This window comes from Rhinoderma darwinii, chromosome 7 (genome assembly GCF_050947455.1).
Source record: "Rhinoderma darwinii isolate aRhiDar2 chromosome 7, aRhiDar2.hap1, whole genome shotgun sequence".
Classification (NCBI taxonomy): domain Eukaryota; kingdom Metazoa; phylum Chordata; class Amphibia; order Anura; family Rhinodermatidae; genus Rhinoderma; species Rhinoderma darwinii.
The window spans coordinates 69,377,473-69,395,585 of record NC_134693.1 but is presented as its reverse complement, the minus strand read 5'-3'; the positions used below and the strand labels follow the sequence as shown (position 1 = coordinate 69,395,585).

Here is an 18,113-nt window from a genome sequence, read left to right as displayed (position 1 = left end):
CACCGTCTTTTGAGGGCAGGTGGTGCAGGTCCTCATTTTACAGCGATTCAATTTTGGCGTCGCTGTAGAAAAGGCATATGAGCGCTCCTGGGATCACTCATTCTCAAAGCAGAAGCCATTGCTAACAGCTCCTGTACTTATGAGTACACATGGGATCGGAAAGAATTCCGACCCTAGCTGTTTAACCCTTTAATTGCCACGGTCCGTGACGTGGAAACCGATGACGTGAACGAAGACTGAGGGAACCATCAGCAGACAGTCCTGGGCTCCTAAAAAGAACTCCAGCGCTGTCTGCTTAGTATGCCTACTGTAAGGGCATACTATGTGCTTCCCTAACAACAGCCTGTGTCATAGTGACACAGTGTAATGCATTCGCATACAGAATTATGTTTATACATTATAAGCAAAAAATAAAGTTTTAACTAAAGTTATCCGTTTATGGGATTAAAAACGAACTATAAGGCATTATTTTGGCGATCCATTACATAAATACAAAAAGTCTGCACATATTAGGTATCTACACGACCGTAATAACCTGAAGAATGAACCCCTTAGTAAACACAAATACGCCTTTCCACGGCGTTCACTTAGGGGCCTAATGCTAGGTGGTTGCCTTTTCACGGCAGCCCAGTCTAAGGCCTCATGCACACAACAGTATTTCCATCTATCCCAAAATACTGTCCGTAAATACGGATCTGTAGGCATCCTTATTTTATCCGTATCTACAGAAGGGTGTCCGTAAATACGCTCCGTATTGCACCCATATTCCATCCGTATACACGTATCCGTCCAAAAAGAGGGAGGTTGCAAATAATGTCATCAACATGTTGCCTAAAAAAAAATTCTTTTTTGCATCCTAAATTGACGCGGTTTACCGCGTGGTATAAATAACATTACTTTATACAGCGGGTCGTTACAATTGCGACGATACCAAATTTATATAGTTTTCTTGTGTTTTACTACTTTTACCCAGAGCCAAAACGTTTTTATTTTCTGCCGATGCAGCTGTATGAGGGCTTTTTTTGCAGGACAACTTGAAGTTTTTATTGGTACCATTTTGGAGTAAATGCGACTTATTGATCACTTTATGTAAAAAAAATTTGAAGGCAATATGAACAGAAAACAGCAATTCTGGCATTGTATTTTATTTTCTATGGTGTTCGCCGTGCGGGTTAAATAACGTGTTCGCCGTGCGGGTTAAATAACGTAATAGCTTAACTAGCGGCGACACTAAGTATTTGTAATTTTTTACTTTTTCTTTGTTTTTTTTATTATAAAAGCATTTTTCAAGGGGAAAAAGTGTGTTTTTCTTTTTCTTTTTAGCCACACTTGGGGACATTACTATGCGATAATTTGATCGCTTTTATAATACACTGCAATACTTCTGTATTGCAGTGTATTATGCCTGTCAGTGTAAAACCGGCAGGCATCTGTTAGGTCATGCCTCTGGCATGACCTAACAAGAATTAACTAGAGACAGACCTGGGGGTTGTTAGGCTCCCTGCTGCCATAGATCGCATCGCGGGTGTGCCGGTGGAGTGAGAGATGGAAGTTCAATCCCTCTAAATCCACTCTACTGCATCCGAATAAAGCTCAGTAGTGAACGCCGTAAAAACACCTATGGGCGGTCACGAACGGGTTAAGGCCAAAATGGGCCTGGTCGTTAAGCGGCTATGTTTCAAAAATGGAGGAGCTGCCCATCGTATCAACCAAACAATTACCTTCCTTCATACTCTATCTGTGCTATAAATTAGACAGCTGGAATCTTATTGGATGCTATATTATACCAGTTTTTATAGGTGCAACTTAATTTATTTTACAAAGCAGTTACAAAATATTTTTACAGTACTTTTTCTGTCAGGATACATGGAGTAGGAAAGAGAAAAAAAGATAGTCCTATTGCTGACTGGGAAAATAAGATTGAGTGATGCAAAAGGGCATATACAAACAGAAAAATGGTTTATTCAATGTACAGCCCAAACAGTTAATTGTTCAAAGTTAAAAGTTTTTGTTTGTCAAAAATACGGGATCTATGACAGACCCAATACAAATTCTCCAGTGTCCGTTTGAAAACAGATCTGACATAGATGCCATGGCTCCTTTCTAAACAGACGACATGACGCTAGTGTAAACATAGCCTAAAATGTATAGTGTACTCACAGTCCCTCTTCTTTAATAATTTCCATTAACACAGCTGGAGTACTACGAGACTTCCTCTTTTCATCCACTAAGATAAAAAATATATAAATAAGTGAATTAGAAGATGACAAATTGTATGAAGCAATAAAATGTTACTTTGTTTCTACCATTATCCTTACATCTTGTGAATTTGTAATAAAATATTAAATTACATTCAATTGAATGGCATAACTTATTTTCTGTCCTGTTCTGCCAATGTTCAAGATATTTTAATAAGGATTGAATGAGTCTACAGGCTGCAGTTAGCATAGTTCAATTTGGGCTTTGACCATTCACTCATGCTCTGCATTGTACGTGAAGCCAAATAATAGGCCACTCAGCATGTAGGTTTTGGGCCTGCTGCCATGGTTTTAATTTGCGTACGGTTTTACCGTATAGCACACTATGGCAGTATGACCGCTGCATGTACGGGCACCCATATACCTAGGGCTGGGCAATTATGACCTAAATAAAAATCACGCTTAATTGAACATGTAACCTCGTTTACGATTATTTAGACCACACCCCTTTTTACATGTCACACCCCCTATTTGCATGCTATGCCATTGAATATTTATTCTGAGTCTGTTGTATACTACTGTATATAATATAGCCCCTGACACTGCTCTCACACAGTTTAATTCCCCATAGCTGCATCAAAATATTATAATGCCCCTATAACTGCCTCCACACAGTACAATGCCCTTATAGTTGCCCTCCACACAGTATAATACCCCATAGCTGCCCCACAGTATAATATGCCCCCATAGCTGCCACTACAGTATAGCTGCCTTTATAGTATAATGCCCCTATAGCTTCCCTCACACAGTATAAAGACCCCATAGCTGCCCCCACGCAGTATAATGCAACCACAGCTGACCCCACGCTGTATAATGCAACCACAGCTGCCCCCAATAGCGCCTGATAAAAATAGTAATAAACGTACTCGCCTAACCAAGGTCCCCTGCTCTACCATTGAATTCAATTGTATCTGCGTCCTGAAGATGCAGACACAGTTTAAACCGGGAGAAAATAATTGATAAAACCGAAATTCGCAAGAAAAATCATTTTTGTGTCGCCACATTCCAAATAGTCTTTTGTACATCTTGCTTTTTTGTGGGATGAGGTTTAATTTTTATTGGTACCATTTGAAGCTGGGATTGTTCGCTTGCATACATAATGCTTTGGAATACTTATTATTTCAAAGCATTATTGCCTGTCAGTATTAGGGCCTGTTCACATCAACATTGGCTTTCCGTCCCAGGGTTCCGTCTGAGGTTTCCGTCGGGTGAACCCCGCAACGGAAAGTCAAACTGAAACCACAGCTTCCGTTTCCGTCACCATTAATATCAATGGTGACGGAAACATTGCTAATGGTTTCCGTTTGTCACGATTCCGTCAGGTTTCCGTTTTAATGACGGAACCAATAGTGCAGTCGACTGCGCGGGTCCTTTGCTCGTTATGTTAACTAAAGCGGAGCAAGAGGGGGAGCTCTCTACACCTTTAAACGTTAAGGCTCTATTATTCTCCAATATGGCATTACTGAAGGCAGCTAGTACGGCTGTATTGTTAAAAGATCAGACCTTCAATCACATCTCTAATGTGAGTAGAGCCAAATGGCTGACCTCTGCGAAAATGGCGGAACTCTCGCCTAAATCTCATGAATTTCCTAACCAAGGAAACTGTAATTTTTTTGATCCTGAATCTATGGATGAGGTGAAGGCCAGATACAGGGCACGCAAATTATTTGCTTAACTGAAGAGACCCATACTCACTAAAAAGCCTTTTAGTTCAGAGGGCCGTTCATTCAAGTCCCAAGGACAGGCCCGTGGTAATCCAGAACAGCCCAAGAGGTCCTTCACCGGACTATTAAACCAAGCCAAAGCAAATCCTTCCAGACCTAGATCCTCCAAGAAATCCCAATAAGGCAGGAACACAAACAATCTCTCATACCTCCGTTTGTACCAAAATATGGGAAAAATTCTCCATGGACCAATGGATAACAAACATAACAAAACATGACTACCTTGATGTTATCCCTTCCAAATGCCCACCCCAAAATTCACCACCAAGAATTCCTTGGATATGGTGCTGGAATTATCCCAATCTCTGGAAAAGAGATCTCTGGCCGAACCAGCTGAAAAGGGCTGGATAAGCCATATCTTCCCTGTCCTAAAATCAGACGGGTCCATAAGATCAGTCTTAAATGTGAAACCCATAACCCCTTAATGACACAGCTTAGTTTGAGCCTTAAGACACCCATTTTTCAAATCTGATATGTGTCATTAACTCTTCACGCACTGCGCCGCAACTGTACGTCCTGCAGAGGGCTTGCTTCCCGCATCAGGACGTACAGTTGCGGAGTAGTTCCCGGCGCACACTGTCTTAACGGACAGTGTCCGGGAACCTGGCAGGTCAGCTGTCCCCGACAGCTGACACTCCAGTCTTGCCGGTCAGTGGACCATCGCTGCTGATTTCGGCAATTAACCCCATAAATGCGGCGATAGATTGCGTTCGCCGCATTTAAGTGGTGTGAAGAACATCGGCAGCCCCCACGAAGTGATTGTGGGGCTGCCGATGCTTGTTGTGCCAATCGGAGGCCAGACAATGACCTCCGGGTTGCCATGTATGGGAGCCTCGGAGAAGAAGCCTCCGGCCGGTCCTCCGAGGCTTCCTGTCAGTGTGACTGTCACGTCACAATGACAGTTAGAATACATTACACTAACTAGGTACACATATTTGGTAGCGCCGCGTTCGTAACGACCCAAACTATAAAACTATAATATTATTTTTCCCGCCCCCCAAAAAAATCAATAACAAACTACACCAGGGGGCGTGGCTTAGGCATGGCGGTGTGAGGACGCGTGCGACCGCAGCTCCGGACTCACCCCGCCGAATATCGCCCGATAGGGCTTACTCACCAGCCGCCTGAACCAGCATTACAAGGGGGAAACACCGTCGGCACTTCACGGACACATCGAGCACTCCGACCATCGGCCGGTTCCTCCGGTCCGCGCAAGAAGGCACCCCACAGCAGTCCTCCTCGTCCCCTCCAGTAGGCCGCAGCCAGCCTTCCCCGTCGCCGCGGGGACACACCCCGCCTTCCTCCCCCTCCGGCCAGCAACAGCACGACGCCTGCACTAGAGGCCCTGGAGGAGAGATGCAGCCGGCAGACAGAGGTCAGTGTGGGGCAGGAAGCACAGGGCCACCTCCACCGGCCCAGACAGAGGCAATCCCCCTTCTTCATGTTCCTCACCAGCATGTTACCGAACACGGTGCCCCCAACACGGCACCGACAGGCAGGATACTCGAGGCGCCACTACCACCACCGGCCCAGAGGCCGTCAACCGTGCCAGACAGCCAGCAGAGCCAGGGGCTGCCGGTCATTTTCCGGGAGACCCCCTCCCCCACCCCGCCAGTGCACACAGGGGATTCACCACGCAGGCCTGTCCTCGGGCCCCCCGCTCTCCATGGAACGGACCCTGGCAGAACTTTGGGAGATGGTCAAGGTATTGCCCACTAAAACTGACTTGAACCTCCGCCTCGCACGACTAGAGGAGAAACACGACAGGGCCATCGGTGAGGTCACACAAGAGGTACGTGCCCTGGCTGTGAGAGTAGACACTTTAGAGCGCCAGCACTCCGTCGACTCCCTGGACATATCGGTCCTTTCCCAGTCCTTGGCTACCCAACTCCGAGACCTCTCCCTACACTTGGATGATGTCGAGAACAGGGGGCGGCGTAACAACTTGAAACTGAGGGGCTTGTCCGAGTCTGTACCCCCCGATGGACTTTACGATGCTGTGACCCACATTTTCAACAAGCTCCTGGAGCGTCCACGGGATATGCCCATAGAGATGGACAGAGTTCACAGACTGGCAGGTCCCAGGAATGGAGACGGCAACCGACCCAGAGATGTTATATGTAGAGTGCATTTCTACAAGCAGAAAGAGGAGATTGCCCGAAGAGCCTGGGAAAAGGGGGCTGTCCCTTACAATGGTACCGACATCACCGTCCTGCCAGATGTATCCAGATTGACACTTTCCATGCGCAGAATTGTCCGCCCATTACTGGAGGCAACAAAGGCAGCAGGCGCAACATACAGGTGTGGACACCCTTTCCACATCATCCTCCGCAAGCAGGGAATGTCATTTGCAGTCCGCTCCCCTGACGATTTGGAGGAAGCATTCCGGTTCTTGGAGACCTCACCAGTGCGGTTACCAGACTGGACCGAACCGCCGACACCATTCGCTCCCAGAGGAGGCCCGTATCCGGATTATGGGTCCCGTCAGCCGATCCGACCTGGAGCAGAGCCACCCGACCTCCGAATCTTGGAACGTCGACCTCCACGAAGAGACCGAGGGTCAGGGCCCGTTGACCTCCACCCTCCTGGACGACGCTCGCCGCGGAGGGATTGAATGTTCACTGACGCCGTTTATGTGGACATTTTCCGGTGCTGCTCTTCGCCTTTTCCTTCTCTCTTTTTCCCATAGGGTTCCTGAAGGATTGTCAGGAACGCATTGCTGGAACTGCCATATAGCAAGTTGAGCTGCTGTGGGTCCGGGGGGTGGGCAGGTCTACACCTGTTGGGGGATGTTTTAAATAGTTCAATTGCACCAATTGTCTCACCTGCCTAATCTGTGTCATTACGTAGGGGAAGGTGGATACTGGGAATGTTAACTGTTAATAGGGTGAGTCCGGTGCTTCAAAGCACTTTAGTTAATTGAATTTTCTAGTTGACACTTTAATTGTTGACACGCTGTTACCACACTCCGGTCTTTCCTCGTTCCCTTTTAGGGTTCTGTGTAGCTGTGTCGTGTTTCAAGGCTTTCTGCGGGCAACACAGCTCGCGTTGAGTAGTGGAGAGGTATTGTACTCCGACTTTAGAGAGCTTGCTCTGAATACATTCGTTCTTTTTCTTCTTTCTCTTTTTCGTCTTCTCTTTCCCCTCCCCTTCCCCTCTGTCCTTCCCTGACAACTCCGTTACCATGTCTGACATTACCGTTGTCTCCCTAAATGCACAGGGTTTGAATGTTCCAGAAAAGAGGTCCTCCATTCTCCGTCTCCTGTGGAAAAGAAAAGCGCATGTGGCCTTTCTGCAGGAAACTCACTTCCGGGCAGACGGCATTCCGAAGCTTACAGACGCCAACTACCCCGATGGGTATCATAGTGCGTCCCCTGACTCCAAGACCAAGTGAGTCTCCATCCTGGTTTCCCGTTCCCTTCACTGGGAACACGTGGCTACCTGCGCAGATGAAGCGGGACGGTACCTTTTCGTAAAGGGTAAGTTGGATAATGCACTGTACACACTGGCCTCATATTTTCCCCCTAACTCCGGGCAGGTGGCCTACCTGGACAGAGTTTTGAGGGCTCTGGATGGCTTTCTGGAAGGTACCTTAGTCATGGGGGGGGGATTTAAATGTCACCCTAGACCCCGTCTTAGACACATCACGAGGGCACTCCTCCCTACCTAGGGCAGCGCATCGTCGTATACGTCGATTGCTGCATGAACATCAACTTGTTGACGCGTGGCGGGTTATGCATCCTTCAGTCAAGGACTACACGTACTACTCGGCACCACACAATTCCTACTCCAGGTTGGATTACTTTTTCCTGCGTCATGCACATCTCCCCAGCCTCACATCATCCTCAATAGCTGACATAACGATATCCGACCATGCCCTTATTACCCTCACATTAGCTCATCCAATGGCCCATCCTCACTCCTGGCAGTGGCGACTGAACGAGTCGCTCCTGCAGGATGCGACAGTGGTCTCTGATGTACGCGGAGACCTGGTGGAATACTTTGATAAAAACACCACACCGGGGATGGACCCGTTCTGTATATGGGAGGCGCATATATGTGTGGTGCGCGGTTCCCTTATACGAATGGGAGCCAAACTCAAGAAGGAGCGGACAGCCCATCTCAGAGACCTACTGTCACGCATACATAGAATGGAACAGTCCCATAAGGTATCACAGGACCGGTTATTAGGGGGAGAATTGGGGAAATTGAGGGAGCAGGTGCGGTCACTCTGTCTTGCCAAGGCGAAGGCTACCCTAGTTAAATGTAGAAGACATTTTTATGAATTCAGTAATAAACCCAGTAGGACCTTGGCCCGGGCCCTCCGGAAAACCCGCTCGTGTACATACGTTCCGCACATCCTAGACACACATAATAAACGTCTGCAACTCCCACATGACATTTCAGAGACCTTCCGTGCCTATTACCACTCACTTTATAACCTCCCAAAGGCACCCTCCTCACAGGACGGCGGTAGCCAGCTGGAGAGGATCGAGGAGTATCTTCGATCCTCTGGGATGAAATCCATCCCACTGGACGATCTTGTGGCCTTAGAGGCCCCCATCTCTCCAGAGGAGTTGTCGTGGGCACTGAAAGACTCGCCCACGGGGAAGGCCCCGGATGGCCTGTCTCTGCCGTACTATAAGACTTATTCAGATGTGCTCACACCTCATTTTATCCGGGCCTTTAATTCGCTCACCGAGGGGGGCTCCATTCCCGGGAATACGCTGAGGGCACACATCACGGTTATACCCAAGGAAGGGAAGGACCCATCCCTATGCCAGAGTTATCGTCCTATTTCTCTATTGGCTGTAGATCTGAAACTTTTTGCAAAGATTCTGGCATATCCAGTGATACATACTGACCAAGTGGGTTTTATGCCCATACGGGAAGCGAGGGATAACACCACACGGGCAATTAATTTAATGTACCAGGCGGCAGTCTCGTCACTCCCCACTTGTTTTTTGTCAACGGACGCGGAAAAGGCTTTCGACAGGGTCAGTTGGGACTTTATGTTGGCTACTTTACGACATATAGGAATAGGGACTCATATGATGTCCTGGATCTCTGGTCTCTACTCCTCCCCGTCAGCTCAGGTCAAGGTCAATGGGCACCTCTCATCCTCCTTTAAAATTACCAACGGTACACGACAAGGCTGCCCCCTATCCCCACTGATATTTATTCTATGCCTGGAGCCCTTGTTGTGTCAAATCCGCTCCAACCCAGACATTACAGGCTTGGACCTGGGAGGCAGATCCCATAAGGTTGCCGCCTACGCGGATGATCTGCTGTTCTTCCTCACAGCCCCTAGAATTTCCTTGCCCAACCTGATGGCGGAGCGGAGTAGATACTCGAGATTATCCAACTTCAAAATAAACTACCAGAAGTCAGAGGCTCTTAACATCTCGCTACCACAGACTCTGGTCACTGACTTGTCGGAGTCCTTTCCCTTCAAGTGGGCAAGGGACTCACTTAAGTACCTGGGAGTCCGACTTCCCGGTGATCTATCTCACCCTTATGCGGTGAACTTTCCCTTGCTTCTTCAACGTATAAAGGCGGACCTGGACTCTTGGACGTCGGGCACCTTCACCTGGTTTGGTAGGTGTGCGATTTTTAAAATGAACATTTTACCACGGATTCTGTATCGCCTACAGGCCCTACCAAACCACATACCACACCCGTTCTTTCAATCCCTGCTGTCCCTGCTGCACAAATTCATATGGGCAGGGAAACCAGCACGTATCGCCCGATCTTTGCTTTTTCGTGTAAAGGGGGAGGGGGGCATTGGTCTACCGGACTTTGTCTCCTATCATCACGCCTCTCACTTGACTCGAATCTTAGACTGGTTCCGGCACGGCGGGATGAAAGAATGGGTATCTATGGAACAGGCCTTTATGTCAATCCCCTTGCAGGCACTGCCGTGGTTGGGCAGACATGTTCCTCGGGTCGCGCGGTCACACCCGACAATAGGCCCCACCCTTGCAGTCGCAGCACGAGTTTTCGCCGTCCCCCTCCCCGCTATTTCTGATCTTAGGCAAGCCCGCCTTTCCACCGGGACTAGACAGTGGCACGTTTCAAGTATGGTTGCGGGCAGGTAAGGGACAGGCTATACAATTTCAGCAGGAGGGGAGGTGGATGACAAGCGATCAAATACTATCTCTGTCGGATCCGGTCCCTTTCTCGACATGGCAGGTTACCCAGTTGCGACATTTCCTGGCGTCACTAGACCATGCTGGAGCGCAACTACGAGACTGCTCCTCGTTTGAACTCATATGTACAGGGACGGGCACGATCCGACATGCATTGTCCAGAATTTATGCACTCTTGATCTCACCCTCCAATTTATCGCCACCTCCGTACCTGCTTAGCTGGGAGAGGGACTTGGGCGAAACATTTAACCCTGAACAACAAGAACGCCTGTTCACCATGACGCATAAGTCCTCCATGGTCAGTAGATTTCAGGAGGCAGGGTTCAAGATCTTGTCCCGTTGGTACAGGGTGCCTTCCAGATTGCATGCAATGATCCCGGCGGCCTCGCCATTATGCTGGAGATGTGGGGACCATGTGGGTACAATCATGCATATTTTCTGGGACCGCCCACTCCTGACTAAGTTCTGGTCCGAGGTGTGGCGCATTTCCTCAAAATTTACGGATTTTCCCCTCCCGCGATCTCCAGGCCTCTTCCTGCTTCATTTGTGTGAGGTCCCCCTGTCCTCGCATGTGGTTCGGCAAGATCCAGGAGATGATGAGAATGGAGGACCTCACGGCATCAATGAAGGGGGTCCATGCCTCCTTCCTAAAAACATGGCGTGAATGGATTAGTTTCCAAACAACCGAGGAATATAAGACCATCATGGCCTCGTGAATTCCCACCTAAATGCGGTATGTCAGGTCAGCTCCCCTCCCCTCTTCCCCCCCCCCCATTTTTTCTTTTCTTTCTTCACTATTTTTCCTCTGCTTCTTACTGTCTATGCTTCTCTCCCCTCTTTTTAATGCTCTCATGCTCGCTTATGGAATAACATGCACGGCTGCGGGTTCAGGGTGCATATCGGGGATTCCCTAAACAATTGTTATCAGCGACATGGTACTCTCAGGTGACCCTATGTACTTATGTGAGGCCGATAACGGACCTGTGATCCGTTGAATGTTTTGCACTGCCATTTTCGCATTATGTTGTGTATACTTTGAACGTTTGTGATATAAAATAACAAAATTAAAATAAAAGAATTTATAAAAAAAAGAAACTACACCAGATCGCTATTTTTTGGTCACCACCCCTCCCAAAATAGGAGAATAAAAAGTGATCAAAAAGTCGCATGTACCCGAAAATAGTACCGATAAAAACTACAACCCGTCCCGCAAAAAAAAGCCAGTACACAGCTTTTTTTACTAAAAAATAAAAAAGTTACGGCTCTCAGAATATGGTGACACAGAAAATAAATTATTTTATAAAAAAGTGATTTTATGTACCAATAAAAACTACAGCTCGTCCCGCAAAAAATAAGACCTCCCACCGTTCAATCAACTGAAAAATAAAAAAGTTACGGCTCTCAGAATGTGATGAAGCAAAACCATTTTTATTTTAACAATTAGATTTTTCTTTGTAAAAGTAGTATAATATAAAAGAAAATATATATAAATTTGGAATCACCGTAATTGTATTGAGCCGCAGAATAAAGTAAAGTTTTCGTTTTTACCGCAAGGCAAAAGCTGTAAAAACTGGAATCAGATTTTTTTCCTATATCAGCCCGCAAATAATTTTTTTTCAGTTTCCCAGTACATTTTATGCCACTTTAAATGATGTCAATAGAAACTACAGATCCTCCCGCAAGAAATAAGCCCTCACACTGCTCTACTTACGGAAAAAGAAAAAAGTTATGGCTCTAAGAACGTGAGTAGTGAAAAACGAAAATAAGAAAGCAAAAAATGGATCAGTCCTGAAAGGGTTAATTCATTTCTAATGAAAAAAAAATATTATGACCCAATGTGGGGTATTTCCGTACTCGGGAGAAATTGCTTTACAAAAATTGGTTGTTTTTCTTCTCCTTTATCCCTTGTGAAAATGAGAAAATGTAACATTTTGGTGATTGTGATATTCATTTTCGCGGCCTAATTCTAATAAATTCTGCAAAAGACCCGTGGGGTCTAAATGCTCACTATACCGCTAGAAAAATTCCTTGAAGGGCGTTTCCAAAATGGGGTCACTTTTGAGGGGTTTCCCCTGTTTTGGTCCCTCCAGGGCATTGCAAATGCGACATGGTACCGAAAACCAATCCAGCAAAATCCGTGCTCCAAAATCCAAATGGTGCTCCTTTCTTTCTGAGCCCTGCTGTGGGTCCAATCAGCAGTTTATTACCATATATGGGGTATTGCCGTAAGCGGGAGACATTGCTTTACAAATGTTGGGGTGCATTTTCTTCGTTATTCTTTGTAAATATAAAAAATTTATATGTTTTTTCAGAAAAACAGTAGATATTCATTTTTACAGACTAATTCCAATATATTTAGCGAAAAACCTGTGTGGTCAAAATGTTAACTATTTCCCTAGATAAATTCCTTGAGAAGTGTAGTTTCCAAAATGGGGTGACTTTTGGGGTGTTTCCACTGTTTTGGCACCACAAGACCTCTTCAAACCTGACAAGGCGCCTAAAATATATTCTAAAAAAAGGAGGCACTACGGCCACATGTGGGATATTTCTAAAGACTGCAGAATCTGCACAATAAAATATGGAGTTGCATTTCTTGGGTAAAACCTTCTGTGTTACAAAAAAAAAAACGTATTAGAATTAGAAAAAAAAAAATGTGTAAATTTCACCTCTACTTTGCTTTAATTCCTGTGAAACGCCTAAAGGGTTAAAACACGTTGTGAATGCTGATTAGAATACCTTGAGGGGTGCAGTTTTAAAAATGGGGTGACTTCTTCGGATTTTCGAATATATAAGGCCCTCAAAGCCACTTCTGAGCTGAACTGGTCCCTGAAAAAATGGCCTTTTGAAATTTTCTTTAAAATATGAGAAATTGCTGCTAAAAGTTCTAAGCCTTGTAACGTCCTAGAAAAATAAAAGAACGTTAAAAAAATGATGCAAACAAAGTAGACATATGGGAAATGTTAACAAGTAACTATTTTGCGTGGTATTACTATCTATTTTACAAGCAGATACGTTTAAATTTAGAAAAATGCAAATTTCTGCTAAATTTTGGTGTTTTTCATAAATAAATACTGAAATTATCGACCAAATTTTTACACAAACATAAAGTACAACATGTCACGAGAAAACAATCTCAGAATCGCTTGGATAGGTAAAAGTATTCCGATGATATTACCACATAAAGTAACACGTCCGATTTGAAAAAAGATGGCTGTTTCCTGAAGGCCAAAACAGGCTGGGTCCTGAAGGGGTTAACTTTGGCATGCTTTTATTTATCCAAGCGATTCTGAGAGTGTTTTATTGTGACACAATGTACATTTTGTTAGTGGTAAAATTTGGTCGATACATTCAGTGTTTGTTTGTGAAAAACACCAAAATTTAGAGAAAATGTACTAATTAGCATTTATATAAATTTAAATGTATCTGTTTTTAAGACATAGTAGTACCACACAAAATAGTTACTTGTTCACATTTCCCATATGCCTACTTTATGTAGGCATCATTTATTGAACGTCCTTTTATTTTTCTAAAACAATACAAGACTTAGAAGTTTAGCAGAAATTTCTCAATAAAAGTTCTAAAATCTATTTTTACAGACCAGTTCAGTTCCAAAGTGGCTTATGAGGGGCCAATATATTATAAACCCCCATAAATCACCTCATTATTAAAACCAAGTATTTAAAATAGCATTGAGAAAGTTTATTAATCCTTTAAGTATTTTATAGGTATCAAACTAAGTAACATTTTCAAATTTAGGCATCATGTCAGGTTTGAAGAGGTCTTGTGGTACCAAAACAGTGGAAACACACCCAAAAAGACACCATTTTAGAAACTACACTCCCTAAGGAATTAATCTAAGGGTATATTGAGCATTTTAACCCCACAGGTTTTTTGCTGATTAGGCCGTGAAAATCAAAAATCGACATTTTTTCACACAAAGTAGTTTTCGCTCAGAATTTTTATTTTCGCAAGGATTAAATGAGAAAAAGCATCCCAACATTTGTAAAGCAATTTCTTCCGAGTACGGCAATACCCCATATGTGGTCATAAACAGATGTTTGCACACACCGCAGGGCGCAGAATTGAAGGCGCACCATTTGACTTTTGGAGTTCAAATTTTGCTAGAATGGATTTTGGTTGCCATGTCACATTTGCAAAGTCCATGAGAACCAAAACAGTGAAGACCGCCAAAAAAGACACCAACAGGGAAACTACACCCCTTAAGGAATCTAACTAGGAGTATAGTAGACATTTAGACCCCACAAGTTTTTTGAAGAATGTATTGGAATTAGGCCGTGAAAATCGACATTTTTTCCCAATAAATTGTAGATTTTTTTTTATATTCACAAGAAAAAAGAGAAAGAGCACCCTAACATTTGTAAAGCAATTTCTCCGGAGTATGACAATACCCATATGTGGTCATAAACTGCTGTTTAGACACACGGAATGACTCAGAATGCAGAAACACTATTTGGCGTGCAGATTTTGCTGGATTGGCTGTTGGGTGCCATGTTGCATTTGCAGAGCCCCTGAGATACCAGTAGAGTTGAAAGCCCTGAGAAGTGACTCCATTTTGGAAACTACACCCATAAGGGAATTTATCTAGGGGTGTACTGAGCATTTGGACCCCACAGGTGTTTTATAAATCTTATTAGAATTAGGCAGTGAAAATAAAAAAAAAAATTTTTTCTAAAAATATGTAGTTTTGGCTCCCAATTTCTCAATTTTTACAAGGAGTAATAGGAGAAAAAAAACACACAATTTGTTACTTAATTTCTCCTACGTATGGCAATACCCCATATGTGTCCCTAAACTGCTGTTTGAGCACACGGCAGGGCTCAAAAAGGGAAGGAGCGCCAGGCACCATGTTGAAAAGCCCCTGAGATACCAAAGTACAGTGGGTCCCCGAGAAGTGACCTTTTTGGAAACTGCTCCGCTTAAAGCATTTATCATTTGCCTGGACATATGGCAGGAATCAGGAGTGAAAGAGCACCATGCGCATTTCTGGTCTATTTTGGTGATTTTTCACAGCATTGGCCCACAACTGCAAGGATCTGAGGTCAAATAGTAAAACAAACCCCCAAGAAGTGACCCCATTAGGGAAACTATACCACTCAATGCATTTTTAAAGGGGTGCAGTGAGTATTTTGACCCAAAATGTGTCTTTTACTAAAAATTAATGTGAAGTGGATTTTCTACTGATATGCCATTTTAGTCCACAATATGTTGTACGCAACTTTACTGCTGTTTGGGCATACTGTAGGGCTCAGAAGGAAGGGAGCACCATTTTTCTTTTGGAGCACAGATTTTGTTTGGTAGTAGTTCTGTTTAGGGTTTTACTAGTATTTCAGTTTAGAATGTGGGGGCATAGGTAAGCTGCGCAGAGTACATTAGGGCATAATAAGGTGGTATAATAATGCGGTAAATAAATAATAATCTATAGATGTGTGGCCAGTGATAAATGGTGCCAGATCTTATCCCCCCTTTTGGAACACATTCTGCACCTTTTGTGTCGCCATATTTGGAGAGCCAGAACATTTTAAATTTATTTTTTTCTACTGAGTTGTTTGAAGGCTAATTTTTGGGGAACAATCTGTAGTTTACATTGGTACCATTTTGGGCATCTTTTTGATCAGTTTTTATTCTATTTTTTGAGTAGCATGGTGACCAAAAAACAGCAATTCTGATATAGTTCTTTATTATTTTTACGGTGTTCACTGGGCGCTATAAAATGACATTAACTTTATTCTGTGGGTCGATACGATTACAGCGATAACAATTGTATTTAGTTTTTTATGTTATACGGTGTTTGCACAATAAAATCACTTTTTTTTTTAAAATCATTTATTTTATGTTGCCTTAGAGCCATAACCTATTTTTATTTTTCCTTTACAAAAGCTGTGTGAGGGCGTATTTTTTGCTGAACAAACTGTAGTTTTTATTGGTACCACTTTGCGACTTTTTGATCCCATTTATTCAATTTTTTGGAGGTGAAGCGACCAAAATAATAGCGGACGCGGCGATACCAATTATATATAGGGGGTTTTTTTCTAATAAAGTAAATGCGAAGAGAAAAAGGGCGGTTTTTCATTTTATTACTTTCTTTTTTCTTTTGTAAATTTTATTTTTAGTCCCACTTGGGGACTTGAAGATACAGCTGTCTGATCCCTGGTATAATACACTGCAATACTTATGTATTGCAGTGTATCATACCTGTCAGTTTCACACTGACAGGCAGCCTATTCGATACTACATTTGGCAGGGCCGAATAGTCTTCCCTAGATGGCAGAGCCGGAGGCCATTGTTAGGGCTCCGGTTGCCATAGTAACAATCAGCACCCCGTAATCACGTCACGTTCTAACCCTTTAGATGCTGCGATCGGTCCCTGGGAATTGAGCTGTGGGTAACTGCTGTCCGGCAGTTATCACAGCTTTTACAGGTGTCAGGAAGGGACAATAGCACAGTAAAAACTCTGGCATACTATTACTGAGCGCGAACGATACACTCAGTCCGACGTAATAGTACAGCACAGAGCGTTGAGGGGTTAAATAGGTTCCTAAATTCCAAAAGATTCCGCATGGAGAGCATGTCAGAACTGAGGTACCTACCTGAAAAAGGACATGTATCTAGTAAAACTAGGGATGCGTTCGATTAAATTTTTATAGCTCCAAAACACAGACGCTTTCTACACTTCCATTAGCGAGGACAAATTTACCATTGGAATGTGATGGTGTTTAGCCTCTCCAATGCCCATTACACATTCACAAGGGTCATGAAAGTGCTAGTTTCACACCTAAGGTCATCAGCCATAACACGCATAATATACCTATACAACCTTCTCCTCTTCCATCCTAATATGGACACACTTCTCTCTCAGAGAAATACCACAATAGTACTACTAAGGGAAGCAAGATTTTCCATCAATACAGGAAAATCGATTCTACTAACCATACAAAGTCTCACGTTTCTGGGCTTTCAGTTAAACACGACCTCTTTTACAATAGAAGTTCCAGAAGAAAAATGGTCAAAGGTGGTAGCCCATTTTTCAGAGACATTGTCCAAGGGAGAGGTGACAGTAAGAGTCCATACCAGTCTCATAGGGAAACTAGTGGCGACAAAACCATTATTCCACACTGTTCCAACGATATGTCGTCAGATGCAGTTTTGTTTGATCTCCCTACAGAGACCGGGCACAAAATGGATCTTGATCGTCCATCTCACTCCAGAGGTCAGGCTAGAGATACAAAAGTATTGAAGTTAGCTCTCCCTCAAACTTGTCCTATCAGACACAGAGCAGAGGACTTAACAGGAATGTCCGATGCTTTCCTAGGGTGCCGTCTTTCATAAGGCAGCAGTTCGAGGGAGTTCAAACTACACATCAACCTTCTGAAACCCAGAGCTGCAAAGTCAGGTCTCTAGAGGTTATATACTTCATCACCAACCTGTCACATAGTACTGATCCAAATGGACAGCAGAACTGCAGTAGCATATGTGAACGAGATAGGGGGCAAGAGATCTAGGACCTTGTACTCAGAGGCTCTAGAGTTGTGGAGCTGGACACTATACAGGGGTCTAGTCCTCAGAGCCCAGTATGTTCAGGGTCAATCCAACAAAGTTGCAGATTTGTTGTCACAACAAAAGATAATATTGTCTTCCGTGACTCTGAAATAAGAGATCTTCCAGAAAATAGAGCAGACATTAGGTGTCAGGGGAATAGATCTTTTTGTCTCAGCTACCTCAGCTCAGAGCAAATAGTTTGAATCCAGAACTTGGTCTCAAGGGACATGGAGAGTGGACGCCTTGTCCTTTTCATGGACCCACCTGAAGAACTTTCATGCTTTCCCACCTCCAACACTACTGTCACAAGTGTTGCCAGTAGTGCCCCATGTGTTGCCAGTAGAGAAGCTGGGCACAGGTGGACAGCAGTTAACTGTATACAGGCTGGTAGCTGATTACCCGATGCAGGCTGGTAGCTGATTACC

General features: G+C 44.3%; 1 protein-coding gene across 2 annotated transcripts in view; it reads right to left on the bottom strand.

Annotated features, from left to right (window-relative positions):
- SLC25A17 (solute carrier family 25 member 17) overlaps window positions 1-18,113 on the bottom strand; it is a 111,757-nt gene that overhangs the window by 55,616 nt on the left and 38,028 nt on the right. For both annotated transcript variants that reach the window (XM_075833514.1, XM_075833513.1), the window contains exon 3: window positions 2,161-2,227. In XM_075833514.1, coding sequence (XP_075689629.1) covers window positions 2,161-2,227 — 67 coding nt within the window. The remainder of the gene's footprint in view (window positions 1-2,160; window positions 2,228-18,113) is intronic.